The 21,069-nt window shown below is 40.2% G+C and overlaps 1 protein-coding gene across 2 annotated transcripts in view; it reads right to left on the bottom strand.

Moving 5' to 3' along the window:
• BMPR2 (bone morphogenetic protein receptor type 2) overlaps positions 1-21,069 on the bottom strand; it is a 209,081-nt gene that overhangs the window by 34,449 nt on the left and 153,563 nt on the right. For both annotated transcript variants that reach the window (XM_023219105.2, XM_023219097.2), the window contains exons 4-7: positions 13,563-13,673; positions 12,736-12,827; positions 8,486-8,716; positions 7,377-7,491 (exon numbers count right to left, since the gene is read on the bottom strand). In XM_023219105.2, the coding sequence (XP_023074873.1) occupies positions 7,377-7,491; positions 8,486-8,716; positions 12,736-12,827; positions 13,563-13,673 (549 nt within the window). The remainder of the gene's footprint in view (positions 1-7,376; positions 7,492-8,485; positions 8,717-12,735; positions 12,828-13,562; positions 13,674-21,069) is intronic.

Here is a 21,069-nt window from a genome sequence, read left to right as displayed (position 1 = left end):
ATTTATTTATTTATTTATTTATTTATTTATTTATTTATTTATTTATTTATTTATTTATTTATTTATTTATGAGATGGAGTCTCGCTCCATCGCCCAGGCTGGAGTGCAGTGGCAGCAATCTCAGCTCACTGCAACCTCTGCCTTCCGGATTCAAGCGATTCTCCTGCCTCAGCCTCCTGAGTAGCTGGAACTACAGGCACGTGCCACCATGCCCAGTTAATTTTTTGGTATTTTTAGTAGAGGCAGGGTTTGACCATGTTGGCCAGAATGGTCTCGATTTCTTGACCTCATGATCCACCCACCTTGGCCTCCCAAAGTGCTGGGATTACAGGCGTGAGCCTCGGTGCCTGGCCAGGGAATATCTTTTAAATAATCAGGTAAAAAACATAAATTCTGGGCAGGCGCTGTGGCTCACGCCTGTAATCCCAGCTCTTTTGGAGGCTGAGGCAGATGGATCACCTAGGGTCAGGAGTTTGAGACCACCCTGGCCAACATGGTGAAACCTTGTCTCTACTAAAAATACAAAAAATTAGCCCAGCATGAGGGTGGGTGTCTGTAATCCCAGCTACTTGGGAGGCTGAGGCAGGAGAATCACTTGAACCCAGGAGGCGGAAGTTGCAGTGAGCTGAGATTATGCCATTACACTACAGCTTGGACAACAGAATGAGACTCTGTCTCAAAAAAAAAAAAAAAAAATCCCATAAATTCAAATAGCTACTATATTTACATGCAATAGCAGCATCTATGTACTCAGTTTTTAAAAAGGTGACTATTACCCTTATTTAGTGGTAACATTAGCTAATGTTTCAGAGTAACTGTTCTGTTTAAATAAAACTTCTATCCGATGGCAATCATTCTTTTCAGCCTACATTTGACTTGAAACCTTGCTAAATTATGCAAGCCTTGAAAAGGGAGATTAGGATGGTATTTTAAGTTCTGTGCTAAGCCAACATTTTAAAGGCAGTATAATATTTAAGAGCTAAGTGGACACAGTCCAGTGGTTAATGTGCTAAAGCACTACAGTAAGTGCATCAAGTTGCTGACACAGGCAATACTTTGGACAATTCTGTATTTAGGAGAAGCAAGATGTCAAGATAAATGAACTGGTAAATTATTCAGGATAAATTATTTATACATGAAGTATCAGCTAGAAAAGATGATCCACGCTAATATACAATGGAACAAAGATCTAAGAAACTGATATATTAAAGTTCTCTTCACTAAAGATGTCAGAGAGATTAAAAAAATAATGTCAAGGCTATAATATGACAAGAAAATGCAGCAAGGGATGAGGGTAGAAGAAAGCACAAAGACAGAATTATAGCAAAGTTAACTTAGGGGTGTCTATGAGGTGAGGTGTATATTGAAACAAACTGAGAAAGCAAATGTATTAAAGAGATGCTCCAGGCTGGGCGCGGTGGCTCATACCTGTAATCCCAGCACTTTGGGAGGCTAAGGCGGGCAGATCACCTGAGGTCAGGAGTTCAAGATCAGCCTGACCAACATGGAGAAACCCCATCTCCACTAAAAATACAAAATTACCTGGGCGTGGTGGCGCATGCCTGTAATCCCAGCTACTCGGGAGGCTGAGGCAGGAGAATTGCTTGAACCCGGGAGGCTAAGGTTGCAGTGAGCTGAGATAGTACCATTGCACTTCAGCCTGAGCAGCAAGAGCTAAACTCTGTCTCAAAAAAAAAAAGATGCTCTGAACAACTAGCAAAAATATGCATGAAAGGTGAGGAAGAGCACAGTTGTAACAAGGAATATAACTACATAGCTCTGAAACACGAGCAAAGACTAAACCCCACAATGTATTCTTCTCTTCCTACCTAGTAACAGAACCCAATATTATTTGAGGCAGCAATGCAAGCAGGAAACAACAACAACAACAACTATATTCCCAGCCTCTTTTGGAACTAAATGTGGACTAGGTTCTGGGAAACAAACAAGCATAGGAGTGGGACTTCTGGAGACAGAAAGGGACAATTCCTTTTACCTTCCCTTACTTTTCCCTGACTGGCATGATGGACAATGAGGTGACTTTGAAACGAAAGCCAGCCAGGCACAGTGGCTCATGTCGGTAATCCCAGCACTTTGGGAGGCGGAGGTAGGCGGATCACCTGAGGTCAGGAGATCGAGACCATCTTGGCCAACATGGTGAAACCCCATCTCTACTAAAATTACAAAAATTAGCTGGGCGCATGCCTATAATACTTGGGAGGATGAGGCAGGAGAATTGCTTGAACCAGGGAGGCAGAGGATGCAGTGAGCTGAGATTGTGCCATTGCACTCTAGCCTGGGGAACAGAGCGAGACTTGTCTCAAAAAAACAAACAACAACAACAACAAAACTCATGTACCTAATAATATACACTACTATGTACACACAAAAATTAAAAATTAAAAACAATTAATGATGCACTGTAGTTCACTTAAACAAAATAAATACAAGGAAAATATAGCCTAGCTAAGAGATTCTTAACCTAAGGTCCATAAATGGGCTTTAAAAAGTCTGAAAATGCCCTAGAATCAAAAGAACATTTTTTTCTTTTATTTATTTACTTATTTTTCTTTTTTGAGATGGAGTTTCGCTCTTGTTGATTCTCCTGCCTCAGCCTCCCAAGCAGCTGGGATTACAGGCACCTGCCACCATGCCCGGCCAATTGTTTTTGTATTTTTAGTAGAGATGGGGTTTCACCATGTTGGCCAGACTGTTCTCCAACTCCTGATCTCAGGTGATCCACCCACCTTGGCTTCCCAAAGTGTTGGGATTACAGGCGTGAGCCACTGTGCCTATCCTTATTTATTTTTCAGACATCATCTTGCTCTGTTGCCCAGGCTGGAGTGCAGTGGCAAGATATTGGCTCACTGTAACTTCCGCCTCCCAGGCTCAAACAATCTTCTCACCTTACCCTCCTGAGGTGCGCACTACGATGCCTGGCTAAATTTTTTATACTTTTTGTAGAGACAGGGTTTCACCACATTGGTCTTGAACTCTTGGGCTCTCTGTCCGTCTCAGCCTCCCAAAGTGTTGGGATTTCAGGTGTGAGCCATGTGGTACCTGGTCTCTTTTATTTTTTCTTTTTTTTTTTTTTTTTTTTTTTGAGACGGAGTCTTGCTGTGTCTCCTGGGCTGGAGTGCAGTGGCCGGATCTCAGCTCACTGCAAGCTCCGCCTCCCGGGTTGACGCCATTCTCCTGCCTCAGCCTCCTGAGTAGCTGGGACTACAGGCGCCCGCCACCTCGCCCGGCTAGTATTTTTGTATTTTTTAGTAGAGACGGGGTTTCACCGTGTTAGCCAGGATGGTCTCGATCTCCTGACCTCGTGATCCGCCCGTCTCGGCCTCCCAAAGTGCTGGGATTACAGGCTTGAGCCACCGCGCCCGGCGGTCTCTTTTATTTTAAACTCAGGGGTACATGTGCAAGTTTGTTATCTGGATTTATAGTATGATGCTGAGGTCTGAGGTACAAATGATCCTGTTACTCAGGTAATGAGCATAGTACCCAACAGTTAGTTTTTTAGCCCTTGCCCTTCTCCCTCTCTCCCCACTCTAGTAGTCCCTAGTTTCTACTGCTGTCATCTTCATGTCCATGAGTACCCGACGTTTACGTCCCACTTATAAAGTGAGAAAATGTGGTATTTGGTTTTTTCTGTTCCTGCTTAGCATAACCTACTCCGGCTCCATCCATGTTGCTGCAAAGGACATGATTTCATTCTTTTTTATGGCTGTGTAGTATTCGATGGTGTATGTGTAACACATTTTCTTTTTCTTTTTGAGATGGAATTTCGCTCTTGTTGCCCAGGCTGGAGTGCAATGGCACAATCTCAGCTCACCGCAACCTCCGCCTCCCAGGTTCAAGAGATTCTCCTGCCTCAGCCTCCCGAGTAGCTGAGATTACAGGCATGCACCACCACACCCAGCTAATTTTGTATTTTTAGTAGAGATGGGGTTTCTCCATGTTGGCTCAGGCTGGTCTAGAACTCCTGACCTTGGGTGATCCGCCCACCTCAGCCTCCCAAAGTGCTGGGATTACAGGTGTAATCCACCGCGCCCGGCCATGTAACACATTTTGTATATCCAGTCCACTGCTGATAGGCAATTAGGTTGATTCCATATCTTTGCTATTGTGGATAGTGCTGTAAAAAACAGAGACCTGTGTCTTTCTGGTAGAATTATTTGTTTCCTTTTGGATATATACCCAGTAATAGGATTGATGGGTCAAATCGTAGTTCTGTTTAAAGTTATTTGAGAAATCTCCAAACTACTTTCCACAGTGGCTGAACTAATTTATACTCCCACCAATAACGTATAAGTGTTCCCCTTTCTCCACAGTCTCAAAAGCATCTGTTGTTTTTTGACTTTTCATTAACAGCCATTCTAACTGGTGTAAGATAGTATATCATTGTGGTTTTGATTTGCATTTCTCTGATGATTAGTGATATGGAGCATTTTTTCATACATTTGTTGGTCGCTTACATGTTGTCTTCTGGCAAGTGTCTATTCATGTCATTTGCCCATTTTTCAATGTGGCTGTTTCTTGCTTGTTCAATTGTTTAAGTTCCTTATCCATTCTGGATATTAGACATTTGTTGGATGTGCAGTTTGCAAATTTTTCTCTCATTTGTAGGTTGTTTACTCCGTGGATAGTTTCTTTTGAAAAGAACATTTTCTAAGTATGCTCGCATGTATATGTTGGAGGAAGAATGTTCAGAGTATGAACAGGAATTCATTTTTCTTTTATTTCGAGACAGTGTCTCACTCTGTCACCAGGCTAAAGTGCAGTGGCATGATCATAGCTCAATGCAATCTAGAATTCCTGGGCTCCAGCGATCCTTCCACCTCAGCCTCCTGAGAAGCTGGGACCACAGGTGTGTGCCACCACCTCCAGCTGATTAAAAATTCTTTTTGTAGAGATGAGGGTCTGACTATGTTGTCTAGGCTGGTTTTGAACTCTTGGGCTCAAGCAGTCCTCCTGCCTAGGCCTCCCAAAGTGTTGGGATTATAGATATGAGTCACTGCACCCAACTCAGAAATTATTGATGGACAAGAATTAAATTTTTTTTTTTTTTTTTTGAGAGGGAGTCTCACTCTATCACCCAGGCTGGAGTGCAGTGGCGTGATCTCAGCTCACTGCAACCTTTGCCTCCCAGGTTCAAACGATTCTCCTGCCTCAGCCTCCTCAGTAGCTGGGAATACAGGAGTGCGCCATCACGCCTGGCTAATTTTTGTACTTTTAGTAGAGACGGGGTTTCACCCTGTTGGTCAAGTTGGTCTCGAACTCCTGACCTCATGATCCGCCTGCCTCGGCCTCCCAAAGTTTTGGTATTACAAGCATGAGCCACTGTGCCCAGCCAAGAATTAAATTCTTAATGGCCCCTATAAGTCTTGAAGTTCTTTTTCTTTCATTTTGTTTTTGTTTTTTGAGACAGGATCTCACTCTGTCACTCAGTCTGGAGTGCAGTGGGATGAATACAGCTCACTACAACCTAGACCTCCTGGACTCAAAGCAATCCTCCCACCTCAGTCACCTAAGTAGCTCAGATTATGTGCGCATGCCACCACATCTGGCTAACTTTTCTACATTTTGTAGAGAAAGGGTCCCACTACGTTGCCCATGCTGGTCTCAAACTCCTGTGCTCAAGTGATCCCTGAGATCACTTGAACGCTCCAAGTGTTGGATTACAGCCATGAGTCACCATGCCAGCCAAAGTTCTTTCTCTTATTCTTCCTGTTATATTTCTTTTCTTTTTTTCTTTAAAATTATTTGTTTCTCATCACAAAGTTTAGGGAATGGAATGCAATGCCTGTAATCCCTTGGGTGCATATATTCCTAGCCTATACATCCATAAATACCCTGTACAACACCAGGCTCATACTGTTCCCAGAAGCATTTTCTCACATGCTAACAGCTGCAGAGTACAGTATATGACGAGGTAGGAAGTATAAACAGATTCCCTATTCACAAGGTAGGGCGCCTCTTTAATTAGTGTTCCTATTCACATTTGCTATTTTTTTGTTTTGTTTTGTTCTTGTTTTTTCTGAGACAGAGTCTAGCTGTCAGCCAGGCTAGAATACAGTGGTGTTATTTCAGCTAACTAGAACCTTCACCTCCCAGGCTCAAACAATCCTCCCAGCTCAGTCTCCCAAGTAACTGGGACTACAGGTGCATGCCACTACGTCCAGCTAATGTTTGTATTTTTTGTAAAGACAGGGTTTCACCATGTTACCCGGGCTGGTCTCAAACTCCTGAGCTCAAGTGATCCACCTGCCTTGGTCTCCCAAAGTGTTAGGGTTACAGGCATGAATCATCACGCCTGGGCTGCTAACATTCCAACTGAAGTAGCTGGTTGTTTTTACTAATGATTTGATGAAACTCTCTTGCAAACAAGTACATCGTAAAACAAATTATGTCTGCACAACTCTTAGAGTTGTTTAAAGTAACCTAACAGAAAGACAGTGACTAAGATTCATTTCTTATCTCCAGCTTTGTTAAGTCCCAGGCTGCCTATGGCACCTGGACTGCTGCCCCTGGGTCTCCTACATCCCCATGGCAACAATGGAAGAAGGGCAGAACAGGACAAGAATGAGGAATAAACAGTATTTACTGGACTCAGACTAGGAGTCTGTGGGCCTTGAGGACCTTTGTGTATTTGTCAATGTTCTTTTCAGCCTTTTCCCATAGCCTCATGAGCTGTTTTTCTTCTGGTAATAGACCTTTCTCTTCTCCTCCATGGTGGCTGTCATTGTCTGGTATTTCCAGTCAACCTTGTAAGCCCAGTGCCCCAGGTAGGGCAAACTTCCTTCGAGGCTTCGGACATATGACCCTGAGGGTGGCAGAAACCGCCATCTGCTTTTTCTTGTCATACAGTAGTGGGATTCCATCAAACTCCTTGAAGTGATCCAGGGAAGTCTAGCCTTGCTTGGTGTTATGGAGCAGCCTACTGCAGGTGGTCTGCCAAAAGATATGGCTGGGGACCCATAAATGGCAGGGTCCTTGGGAAAGGTTGGTGTTTGTCTGCTTGCAGAGGAAGGCTAGGTACTTTAACTTGTTTCTGTAGAAACTGCCAGAAATGGTGATGTCCTCTCAGTACATGACCACTACTTTCTCTGCTGGGTCATGACAGCCTCCAGGTAGCCCAGCAGTTGGACTCAGCTATCAAGCACCAGGACTGGCCCTCTGCCATCTTGGCAGCTGCGTGGGAAAGCTCTTTCTGTTACATCTCAAATGCATTACATGCCAAATCTTTCAAACAACTAGCTAATAATAAATCTCTGATAATATAAATTATACTTTTATACTTTGAAGATATAATTAAAATTTCCTGTTGTGAATTCTGAACCCATATGAGTGTCAATTTCATCTACTGACTCTCTTACCTCCTCGTGGTAATTCTGTGTGAAGATAAGCCAGTCCTCTAGTAACAGAATGAGCAAGACGGCAAGAGCTTACCCAGTCACTTGTGTGGAGACTTAAATACTTGCATAAAGATCCCTATATAGAGGAAAAAATGCAAAAAAAAAAAAAAAAGGTAGAATTAACTTACTTTAACATGAAGAGATAAGTTAGCATTCTTATAAAGAATTTGCAAATAGGTTAGGATTCCATGAAGATCTAATGAACTACTACATTTCAGAATCTTGAAAGAGTTAGGATGACATTTCTGTGTGTAGAGAGGAGAGGAAGGGAAGGTAAAGGGAATTTAAACATTATCAATTTTTATGGCTCCAATATTAAAAATTATGAATGATTATTTCCTTTGAAACAATTATTTCATCAAATTAAGATAGAAAAGTGTATCACTCACCAGTACAAATATAAATTATATTGTTATGGTTAATAAGTAGAAAATAAAAGGCTTTTGTAAATATATTCATGTATGTACTGGTGCTACTCAAAGTGCTTATCTACAAACTATTACCAGTTGCTGATGAGAAAAGAAGTTTGCATCAGAATGAATGTTAATCAAAGTACTGCTTCTATCATGGAAACACTTGTTGTCAAAAAATTAAATAAAAAAGAGAAAAACAGAAAGAAAGAGGAGACAGCAAAACAAACAGTATAATTAGTTGATTCACATTCTGGTGTGAGATCCTTATTTCACTGCAGACATGAATAATCCAGTTTGTGAGTCAGCAATGCTCTATCTGTAATACAGTGGTCCTCTTTGAAGTCTGATTAACAACTAATATAAATGTCAGTTTATTTTTTTTTATTTTTTGAGATGGCGTCTTGCTCTGTGGCCCAGAATGCAGTGTAGTGGTACAACCTTGGCTCACTGCAACCTCCGCCTCCCGGGTTCAAGCAATTCTCGTGCCTCAGCCTCCCAAGTAGCTGGAATTACAGATGTGCGCCATCACACCCCCAACTAATTTTTGTATTTTTAGTAGAGACGGAGTTTTGCCATGTTGGCGAGGCTGGTCCTGAACTCCGGGCCTCAAGTGATCCACCGCACGTGACCTCAGTTTATATTGTATGAAGAACTTACATTGGGATAATACTCCATCACAAGCAAATATTCCATGCGTCCATCTGCAGTGACTCTCTCATCTCCAACTATAAAGCGGGCAATGTTGTCATGTTCCATCAAAGGCACTCTGTAAATGTTCTTTTCATTGATAAAATTCTGGCGGTTTGCAAATGAAAACACTTTTACAGCAACTGGACGCTCATCCAAGGAGCCTTTATATACTGCTCCATATCGACCTCGGCCAATCAGCTGTGTTTTAAAGAAAGCAAGGTATTAATACCACAATTGAACAATCAAGTTTACTAAATAATAAAGAACTTTTTTTTTTTTTTTTTTTTTTTTGAGACAAGAGTCTTGCTCTGTCGCCCAGGCTAGAGTACAGCGGCGCAATCTCGGCTCACTGCAAGCTCTGCCTCCCAGGTTCACGCCATTCTCCTGCCTCAGCCTCCCGAGTAACTGGGACTACAGGTGCCTGCCACCACGCCCAGCTAATGTTTTGTATTTTTAGTAGAGATGGGGTTTTGCTGTGTTAGCCAGGATGGTCTCGATCTCCTGACCTCGTGATCCACCTGCCTCAGCCTTCCAAAGTGCTGGGATTACAGGCATGAGCCACTGTGCCTGGCCAATAAAGTACAAATTTAAACGGAATGCCACAGCTCTCTTTGCTTACAGTTTATTCCATTATCAAGAAATTAATTAATTCTGTTCTAGTATGGCTGATGATGCTCCTATCAGACCCAGCCTGCCCACAGAGAACATTTATAAATGCTGGACAAAATTAAAAAAAAAAAAAAAGATCTAAAGGCAGATAGATCTTGAGAGGCATTAAGGCTTTGAGAAAAAAGTGGCATGGGGCAAGTTACCCATTTTTATGGCTTTTAGCTTGAGGGCAGGCTGAAATCAGCACTGTGCAGTGGAACTAAAATTGCTGAAGAAAATCATTCTAGGCTGGGTGTGGTGCCTCATGCCTGTAATCCCAGCACTTTGGGAGGGCAAGGCGGGCAGATCACTTGAGGTCAGGAATCCGAGACCAGCCTGGCCAAAGTGGCGAAACCCTGTCTCTACTAAAAATACAAAAATTAGCCGAGTATCATGGCACACACCTGTAATCCTAGCTACTCAGGAGGCTGAGGCAGGAGAAGCACTTGAACCTGGGAAATGGAGGTTGCAGTGAGCTGAGACTGCACCACTGCACTCCAGCCTGGGCGAAAGAGCAAGACTCTGTCTCAATTAAAAAAGAAAAAAGAAAAAAGAGGCCAGGTGTGGTGGCTCATGCCTGTAATCCTAGCACTTTGGGAGGCTGAGGTGGGTAGATCATGAGGTCAGGAGATCGAGACCATTCTGGCTAACACGGTGAAACCCCCGTCTCCACTAAAAAAAAAAAAAAAAGCCAGGTGTGGTGGCCAGTGCCTGTAGTCCCAGTTACTCAGGAGGCTGAGGCAGGAGAATGGCGTGAACCTGGGAGGCGGCGGAGCTTGCAGTGAGCCGAGATCGCACCACTGCACTCCAGCCTGGGCGACCTAGCGAGACTCCGTCTCAAAAAGAAAAAAAAAGAAAAACAGAAAATTGTTCTGGCCTTGAGAAACTTAGGACATATTTGGGACAACCACAGTTGCTAAAAAGTGAGGGGAGAACCCTAGAAAGGACAAATTCAGAGAGAGGGAAACCCAATGAATATATAAGACAGTCTCCAGCTAAAGATAAAATAACTGAGGCCAGGCGCGATGGCTCATGCCTGTAATCCCAGCACTTTGGGAGGCTGAGGTGGGTGGATCATGAGGTCAGGAGTTCAAGACCAGCCTGGTCAACATAGTGAAACCCCGTCTCTACTAAAAATACAAAAATTAGCTGGCCGTGGTGGCATGCTCCTGTAGTCACTTGTGTGGAGACTTAAATACTTGCATAAAGATCCCTATATAGAGGTTGAGGGTGGAGAATCACTTGAACCCAGGAGGCAGAGGCTGCAGTGAGCCGAGACCGTGCCTTGTACTCCAGCCTAGGCGACAGAGCCAGATTCCATCTCAAAAAAAAAAAAAAAAAAAAAAGATAAAATCACTGAACTGAGATTTGAGTTTCTGCCCCAGACAGGTTTGTGGTATGTGTTCACCCAAGTTAATTGCTTACTAAAACAGCAAAAATTGACACACTTTAGAAGAGTCCAGTGTTCCACAATACAATATTCGCAATATCCAGAATACAAAAAAATTACTCAACACACAAAGAACCAGTAAAATGTAACCCATTCTCGTTATTTTTGGCTCCTGGGGATTGCTTTTACTTTTTATTAAAACAGGTGGGGGATTTATCATCATTTATTTAAGGATATATGTTGTGTTAAATACACTATTTCCAGGTAAAAATTATACAAAGTGTTCTTTTAAAAGGTTGTATCAATATATAGTTAATTCAGCAATGTTTGGAAGTGTTTCTATCACTTAATCACAGTTAAAATTCCATAGGTTAACTAGTATTTCTTTCAGCCTCATAAATTGGACATCTTACTGTACATTTCTTAGCCACACTTACTTATTTTGTGAATTGGCAGTTAATATCTTTCGTCCCCTTTTTTTTTTTTTGAGACAGGGTCTCTGTTGCCTAGGCTCACCACAACCTCTACCTCCTGGGCTCAAGTGATCCTTCAACCTCAGCCTCCCGAGTAGCTGGGACTACAGGCATGTGCCACCACACCCAGCTAATTTTTGTATTTTTTATAAAATAAATGGGGTTTCACCATGTTGCCCATGACTTGTCTTGAACTCCTAGGCTCAAGCAATCCACCCACTTTGGCCTCCCAAAAGAGCTGGGATTACAGGTGTGAGTCACAGCACCCAGCCTTTTTGTTGATTTGCTATAGAATGTTTCTTTCATCTTGATTTATATCAGTTCTTTATCAAGTTTTCCCTTATATGTTGAAATTTATTTTTCAAATTTGGCTTTTATCTTTGTTTACGGTATATCTCTCCCAAAACAGAAAGTTCTTATAATTTTTTATATAGTCAAATCTATCATATCTATTATTTAATAGTCTGGTTTGGGGACCATAGTTTTCAAGTCAATCTTAATAAATATCATAAAAACACTCATCATGGTAACACTTTTAATGTAGCTTCTGAGATATCACCAAATGAAACTTAAATTCTATATATATGAGCCTTATGTTTCTACAAAAATATGTACTATATGCAGACAAGGAGTATTTATTTGTTGTCTATTATGGATTCCTTGCGGCACACTCTTTTCAAACTTTCATGTCTTTATTCTCATACCCTGTACAAATCTCTACTCAAAGGTCAACCTCTTTCTAAATATATATATATATATATATATATATATATATATATATTTTTTTTTTTTTTTGAGACGGATTCTTGCTCTGTCACCTAGCGTGCAGTGGCATGATCTTGGCTCACTGCAACCTCCACCTTCTGGGTTCAAGCAATTTGCTAGCCTCAGCCTCCCAAGCAGCTGGGACTATAGGCGTGTGCCACCACTCCCAGTTAATCTTTGTATTTTAGTAGAGATGGGGTTTCACCATGCTGGCCAGGCTGGTCTTGAACTCCTGACCTCAAGGGATCCCCCTGCCTTGGCCTCCCAAAGTGACGGGATTACATGCATGAGCCATCACACCTGGCCATATTTTCTTTTTCTTTTCTTTTTTTTTTTTTCTGTGGCAGAGTTTTGCTTTTGTTGCCCAGGCTAGAGTGCAATGGTGTGATCTTAGCTCACTGCAGCCTCCGCCTCCCAGGTTCAAACAATTCTCCTGCCTCAACCTCCTGAATAGCTGGGATTACAGGCATGCGCCATCATGCCTGGCTAATTTTGTATTTTTAGTAGAGACGGGGTTTCTTCATGTTGGTCAGGCTGGTCTTGAACTCCCGACCTCAGGTGATCCACCTGCTTCAGCCTCCCAAAGTGCTGGGATTACAGGCATAAGCCACTGAGCCTGGCCCATATTTTCTTTAATAACTCCCTTTTCATTACTTTCTTATTTACTATACTTTTCTTCATAGCACTTACTGCTACTTGCAATTATATTATACATTCCTGTAGCTGTTTGTGGACTCTTCAACTCAAATACAAGCCCCAGGAGACATACCTGTATTGTTCACCTATGTTCCCAGTGCCTAGAATAGGCCTTGACAAAAAATTGTAATTTAGTAAATAAGGGTTAAATAAATGAATGAATGTCTTAATGAGTGAATGAAGTCACTGTTCCAGGTCTAGTATCACAGTAGAAACAACAGTCCATAATCTAAAAGCAAACTTACCTCCAACAGTTTCAGATTATCTAGGTCAAGAGAGGGTTCAGATGCTGCTGCCTCCATCATGTTCATACTGTGAAGACCTTGTTTATGGTCTCCTATAGGAACAGGAAACAGGTTACTAATATATGGTTTTCTGAAAATGAATATCTTTTTACACTTTTTATAATATTACACTTAGAAAGAAGAGCTGCAGAAAGATTAGCAGCAAGATTTATGCCTAATGTCAAGAGGAGTAAAGCGATTTACTAAACTAGGTAATACCTATAAATGAAGATGAATGCAGAATAGCATGAAAGCCAAATTCTGGGAGACACTTTCATAATGACTTACTTTAAAAGTTTAAAACCCTAAGCAATATTTTTATAAAAACTTTAAAGAAGATTGTATAGAAGTTATTCAAATGAATGAATGAATGCTGACTTTCTAAACAGTCCATCAAACCTAAAGTTTATTAGAACCAACTTGACATTTGATGACACTGAGGAATTACTGTTATTTTTTCAGATGTGAAAATGGTGTTATGGATATGTATTCTTAAAGCTCCTGTATTATAGAGATAATATTTAAAGAGATATAATATCTAATTAAATATTTATAGATACATTGTATCCGTGATTTGCTTCAAAATAATCCAGTGGCATAGAAAGGGGTAGTGACTGATAATTTAAATGATGAAACAATACTGTCCATATGTGATAACTACTGAGGCTGGCTGTACTTTGCTTAACTTTGAGACTATTGTTTTTTAACATAGGGCATTTAAAAGGAGCAAATAAACTGCTTAAATTGCATGTTTAATAAATGATAGGACAAAAAATGGTAATTTTTACCTGTCAACATTCTGTATCCAAAGCATAAGGCAACTATCAAAACAGTTAATACAGAGACTGATGCCAAAGCAATGATTATTGTCTCATCTCGGTTAAATGAATGAGGTGGACCTAAAAGAAAACAAATTTTGAAACATCATCATTTTTTGAAAAAGTATTTTTTTAAATACTGACAGACTGCCCTTTAGAAAGGCTGTATCAATGTATAATCAAATCAGTAATGTTTTTGCATCAAAGGAAATGAAAGAAAAATTAGCAAATTTGTGATAATTACAAATTATATTTTTTAATCATACAGACTATTCCATATAGATTTGGAACACTGAAACACCAAGTAGGTGTGCTCCTAATTATTGAAATATCAACTATACCATGAAACAGCATAGACAGGATAGTATACCATTAAGAGTCTTAGAATCTAATAGTTTTAGAATCACATTTGGTTTTAACTCCTCAATTTCCTCATTTATAAAAATAGTACTCTATTTCCCAAGTTAGCTGTAAGATTTAGATGGCAGTCTAAGTACTTAATATGATGTCAAGAATATATTATCTGGCTGGGCACGGTGGCTCATGCCTGTAATCCCAACACTTTGGGAGGCTGCTGCAGGAGGATCACTTGAGGCCAGGAGGTCAAGGCCAGCCTGGACAACATAGCAAAATGCCAGGCATTAAAACAAATTTAAAAAAAAAAGTAGTCAGGCATGGTGGCATGCACCTATGGTCCCAGCTACTCAGGGGGCTATGGTAGGAGGATTGCTTGGGCCCAGGAATTTGAGGCTGCAGTGAATGATTGTACCACTGCACTCCAGCTTGGGTGACGTAGTGAGACTGTTTCTTAAAAAAAAAATTAAAGTTTTTTTAAAAAAGCATATTTTATCTATGCAATAAATGGTAGTTATGTTTATCAATATTGATATTATTATTAATGAAAATAGCATGGCTTTGCAGGTAGTTGAATCTGAATTGGACTTGAAGCTCAGTTCTTCCACTTAATATATGACCTTCGGGAAGTTTCTTCACCTATCTGAGCCCAAGTTTACTCACTTGCAGAATGGAATGGGAATCACGTAGGTAAATCACAGGGCTATCATGAACATGTAAACATTTTATGTGTTAAGTTCCATTCTGTAGGTCAGATCATGTCTAGAGCAAATACCCTTTAGGATGGATGTTCACCAACTAGAGCATATCCAAAAGACAGCAAGTGCAACTGTGAAGGTATGAGACCTCTGAACTGTGATGGGTAGAAAGAACTGAAAACATCTGATGAGGAAAAAAAGAAAACTTGGGAGGATGTGATAGCTGTCTTCACATCAAAAAATGGACTTGATTTGGACCAAGAAAGAATAACCAGTTCCAATCAGTGTATCTTCAAGGATAACAGCCTTTAGTTCAGCATACAGAAAAACATGGCTTATAAATAGACCTGTCTAAAATAGAATCAGTTACCCTATGAAAGAGCTGTTCACTGTTTTACTAGACATAGTTATGCAATGTTTGGTAATACTGTTCAGAGGCTGTGCTTGATGACTGCCAGCATCTTTATTCATTCTTTACATTCAATCAAAATCAAGCATGTTATACTCAAATTAGAAGCTTCTATGGCAAAGTAGGATGCCTCTATGGTGAAGAGTTCCTCTAATGGGCATTCCTGTTTTAATGAATTTATTTGTCTCAATCAAATTAAGTACAAGTTGCTTATTAAAACGTCAAAACTATATTTCTATAGAAGGATCTGTTGAGACAACACTGAAATATTCTTAATTTGCAGGCCATTTATTAGATTTTCTTTCTTTCTTTTTTTTTTTTTTAAGAGAGTCTTGCTCTGTTGCCCAGGCTAGAGTTCAGTGGTGCAATCTCAGCTCACTCACTGCAAACTCCACCTCTCAGACTCAAGCAATTCTTGTGCCTCAGCCTCCTGAGTCACTGGGATTATAGATGTGTAGCACCACACCTGGATAATTTTTTGTATTTTTAGTAGAGATGGGGTTTCACCATGTTAACCAGACTGGTCTTGAACTCCTGGTCTCAAGTTGATGTGCCCACTTTGGTGACCCAAAGTGCTGGGATTACAGGTATGAGTCACTGTGCCCAGCCCATTTATTAGATATTAATAGATTTTAACATATTGATCATTGTGCCTCCTTTTAACATACAGAGTAACTTACAGGCAAAAAAGCTACATATAAAACTCATTTTACCACAGTGAGATACTATTTCACATACATTAGCATGGCTACAATTAAAGAAAAAAAGAAAAGAAAAAGTGCTAGCAAGGATGTGGATAAATCAGAACTCTTGTACATTGCTGGTGGGATATAAAATGGTAAATATACAGTAGAAAACAGTTTGCAAGTTCCTCAAAAAGTTAAACATGGAATCACCGTAAGACCCAGCAATTCCACTCCTAGGCATATATCAAAAAGAACCAAAAACAAGTGTTCAAACACAAACTTCTACATGCATGTTCACAGCATCACTATTGACAATCCCAGCACACTGGGAGGCTGAGGCAGACTGATCACGAGGTCAGGGGTTTGAGACCGCCTGACCAACATGGTGAAACCACATCTCTACTAAAAATACAAAAATTAGCTGGGAATGGTGACGTGTGCCTGTAATCCCAGCTACTCAGGAGGCTGAGGCAGGAGAATCACTTGAACCTGGGAGGCAGAGGTTGCAGTGAGCCAAGATCATGCCATTGTACTCCAGCCTGGGCAAGAGAGTGAGACTCCATCTCAAAAAAAAAAAAAAAAAAAAAAACTAACTCATTTTTAGAATTTGCTAAGCCTAAAAAATAAACTATTTTCAATACATACACACACACAAAACTAAATAATTTACAGATTGATCACTATACAAGGATATTTTATATGCTTACAGTTTTTCTTTTCCAGAAAGTCATATAGTTGTAATGATACAATATATAGACTTTTCAGACTGCCTTCTTTCACTTAGCAGTATGTACTTTAGGTTCCTCCATGTCTTTTTGTGGCGTAGTAGTTCATTTCCTTTTATCACTGAATATTATCCATGTCATAGATGTACAATCTCAGCTCACTGCAACCTCCGCCTCCTAGGTTCAAGTGATTTTCCTGCCTCAGCCTCCTAAGTAGCTGGGATTACAGGCACGTGCCACCACACCCGGCTAATTTTTGTATTTTTAGTAGAGATGGGGTTTCACCATGTTGGTCAGGCTGGCCTCGAACTCCTGACCTCATGATCTGCCCACCTCGACCTCCCAAAGTGCTAGGATTACAGGCATAAGCCACCGCTCCCAGCCGAAAACTGGTATTTCTTTAAACGTTTGTTAGAATAAAAAAATTCATAGGTCTAACATGAAACAAAGTTTTGCTACATCTAAATGAGAACGGCTGAATATTTAAATGTGTTCTTACATTCTTGTGTAATTCAAGTAAATACGAGTTAATAAAGATTATCTTAAGTCTTCTCTATAAAAAATAGAGTTAAATATTAAATGTAACATTAATATGGCATTATGGATAAAACTGTTTCTGCAAATGAGTTAAGATATCCAATGTTATAATTCCCAAAAGAACTGAACCATATTACTTATTTGAAAAATGTATTTCAAATTCAACTAGGAATGAGAAGTGATAAGGAATCTAATTTTATTTTTTAAAAATCTAATTTTTAATTCTGAAATATGTGGACTTGTTTAAATTTCAATATTTAAAATTTAGATTAATGTTCTTTAAAGGACATTACCAATTAAATAAAATATTAAAATTTTAATGTAACAAAGGTTAGATTTTGGAAAAACCTGAAACACCAAATATTGTACATAAAAGCACAGAATTAGTACAATTGAAAATTTAATAATAAAGATTTTTCCACTGGGATTTAGCTTTCTAGGTTTTTTTTCTTTGCTTTTACTAAATTATGAGAACATTGTATACAGCTAATGTGTATTTTATCAAGCTTTTATTACAAAATAGAAATGATAATTTTCCTAGTCTTTTTCTAGTTGTTGGAAAGTGATTTTAGCATTACCCAAATTTTTGGAAACTGGATAAATTTATATAATACTAATATAAACAGTAAGGTTTCTAGAAATGTTTCCATTTGCAAAATTGTTTTTGTTACTAATATAAACAACAAAAGTTTTTTATAGCCTATGAAGAAAAGCAGTATCTTGGAAACACTAAAAATGATTAACTATATACACGGTGCTTACTTTTTTAAATTCAGAATAAGAGATACTAAAAAGTATGCTGCTTAAACTACAACCAACTATGACTTATCCCCTAGAATGTTTATGCTTTACTTCTTGATAAGCTCCTTTAGACTTATTTGGACAGAGATTATTAAAATCATTGTTATACAGCCCGTAAAAAGAAAAACAGAAGCAAAATAAATTGGTATAGGTATTCCTAAAACTTTTTCATATTTAGAGTTAGATTCCTCTGAATATTTTTTCAAATTTGTCAAGTATGTCCTATTTTTCCATACATTTCTACCTTATGTGTCATTAAAAACATCACTGAGAATCATAACCCAACATTTCCTTAAAAAATTATTTCGACTTTTGTTTCTGGAATTTTCTTTCCATCCACTAACACTGATACTGAAAATTTTAATGCAGATGCTTTCTTGATCATGCCAGAAAGTGCCAATGGAAGGTTGCTTCTTCTAGTTTTAATCTTTTTATTATAAAAAACTTACTACTATACACAAAAGTGGAGTATACATACAAATTCCAAAGACTCATCACTAAACGTTAGCAACCATCAACATTTTGTTATCCAATGAAACATTTTCAAACAATACAACTCATTTGACTTCTCATATGGTTTGTTGACAGAAACACTGATGGGTTGCTGTTAAGTGGACATTCTGCCAGAGTTAACAATCAAGTTCACATGTACATAGGTGACAGCTCCCATATTTCATCAGTTTTAATATATACATTGATCACATCTCAAAATCTCCTACAGCGGGATATATCATATTTGTGGCACTGTAAAATTATTTGACAGTATTTCTTTTTCTTGGTGATAAGGAAATAATAGCCTCAGCTGGGCACAGTGACTCACGCCTGTAATCCCAGAACTTCGGGAGACCCAGGTGGGTGGATCACTAGGTCAGGAGTTCGGGACCAGCCTGACCAACATGGTGAAACCCCACCTCTACTAAAAATACAAAAATTAGCTGGGCGTGATGGTGTGCACCTGTAATCCCAGCTATTCGGGAGGCTGAGGCAGGAGAATCCCTTGAACCTAGGAGGCAGAGGTTGCAGTGAGCCGAGATCACACCACTGCACTCCAACCTGGGCAACAGAGAAAGACTCAAAAATAATAATAATAATAATAGCCTCAACTGACAGCTTTTTAGATAAGATAAAATGATTTATCATATCATATATGTTAAAATGTGAAAAAAGGGTCAGGCACAGTAGCTCACACCTGTAATCCCAGCACTTTGGGAGGCTGAGGTGGGCGAATCACCTGAGGTCAGGAGTTCGAGACTAGTCTAGCCAACATGGTGAAACCTGTCTCTACTAAAAATACAAAAATTAACCAGGCATGGTGGCACATGCTTATAATTCCAGCTACTCATGAGGCTGAGGCAGGAGAATCGCTTGAACCTGGGAGGCAGAGGTTGCAGTGAGCCAAGATCGCGCCATTGCACTCCAGCATGGGCAACAAGAATGAAACTCCATCTCAGGAAAAAAAAAAAAGTGAAAAAAGGCCAGGCAACAGTGGCTCATGCCTGTGATCTCAGCATTTTGCGAGGCTAAGGTGGGAGAATTGCTTTAGGCCAGGAGCTTGAGACCAGCCTGGGTGACAGAGCAAGACTTTGTCTCTACAAAGAAAAAAAAAAAAATTAGCTGGGTGTGGTAGTGCATACCTATAGTCCCAGTTACTTCGGAGGCTGAGACAGGAAGACTGCTCGTGCCCAGGAGTTCGAGGCTGCAGTGAGCCATAACTGTGTTACTGCACTCCCGTATGGATGGGTGACAAAGCAAGACACTGTCTCGACCAATGTGAAAAAAGGAGACTCCCACTTCTGCTTAGAGTATAGAAAGATGCAAATAATTTTGTTCCCATCTTAATAAGAAGCCAAAATACCTCCCTGACAACAAGTCAGAAAACCTAAAAATCACAACCTTTTCTTTAAAAATAAGATCTAAGGACAAAAGGAAACTACATAGATTAAAAAGTAGAATATGAAAAGACTCTTCCAAGAGTGAAAAGACCCAAGGCTGTTCTTATTCTAGGTAAAGCAGTGGGTGGAGGAGGACACCACAGTACATGTGAGTAGGAAGAAACAGCTGAACATTTAATGAATTCCTTTTTTTTTTTTAAGGCAGAGTCTCACTCTCTTGCACAGGTGGAGTGCAATGGCATGATCTCGGGTCACTACAACCTCTGCCTCCCAGGCTCTAACAATTCTCCCGCCTCAGCCTCCCGAGTAGCTGGGATTACAGGTGCACACCACTATGCCTGGCTAATTCTTTTTGCTGTTAAACTGTTTTTTGAGACAGAGTTTTGCTCTTGTCACCCAGGATGGAGTGTAGGGGCGCGATCTCAGCTCATTGCAACCTCCGCCTTCTGGGTTCAAGCAATTCTCCTGCCTCAGCGTCCCGAGTAGCTGGAATTACAGGCACACGCCACCATGCCCAACTAATTTTTTGTATTTTTAGTAGAGATGGGGTTTCACCATGTTGGTCAGGCTGGTCTCCAACTCCTGACCTCGTGATCCACCCGCCTTGGCCTCCCAAAGTGCTGGGATTACAGGTGTGAGCCATCACACCTAGCCAATGCACTGAATATTTATGTGCCCTGCAAATTCATATGTTAAAGCCTAAATCCCCAACATGACACTATATGGAGGTGGAACCTTTGGAAGGTAATTATATAGTAAGGGTAGAGCCCTCATGAATGGGTTTAGGGCCCTTGTTTAAAAAAAAAAAAAAAGGCCAGGCATGGTGGCTCATGTAATCCGAGGTGGAGGCCAAGGTGGGTGGATCACTCGAGGACTTGAGGTCAGGAGTTTGAGACCAGCCTGGCCAACATGATGAAACCCTGCTGTACTAAAAATACAAAAAATTAGCTGGGTGTGGTGGTGTGTGCCTGTAATCCCAGCTACTTGGGAAGCTGAGGCAGGAGAATTGCTTGAACCCAAGAGGTGGAGGTTGCAGTGAGCTGATATCACACCACTGCACTCCAGCCTGGGTGAGTAAGACTCTGTCTCAAAAAAAATAAATTAATTAAAATTTTTTTTAAAAAGAGGAGACACAGGATCTTTCTGTTCTCTGCCATGTGAGAACACTGGCATGTGAGTCACATGTAACATGTAAGTTACAATGAAAAGACAACCATCTACAGGCACTGTTAAGGACACTGACTTCCCAGACTCTAGAACTAAGAACCCAGTCTACGCTACTTTGACTGAGACACCTAGGTAGGAAAATCTCTCCTAAGGCATTACATCAAGTATTAGCAAGCATGATGAACAGTGATTTAACTTCAAAATTTAC

Source organism: Piliocolobus tephrosceles, chromosome 11, assembly GCF_002776525.5.
Source record: "Piliocolobus tephrosceles isolate RC106 chromosome 11, ASM277652v3, whole genome shotgun sequence".
Taxonomy (NCBI): Eukaryota; Metazoa; Chordata; class Mammalia; order Primates; family Cercopithecidae; genus Piliocolobus; species Piliocolobus tephrosceles.
The sequence above is the reverse complement of the archived record's forward strand: the minus strand, read 5'-3'. Positions and strand labels throughout refer to the sequence as shown.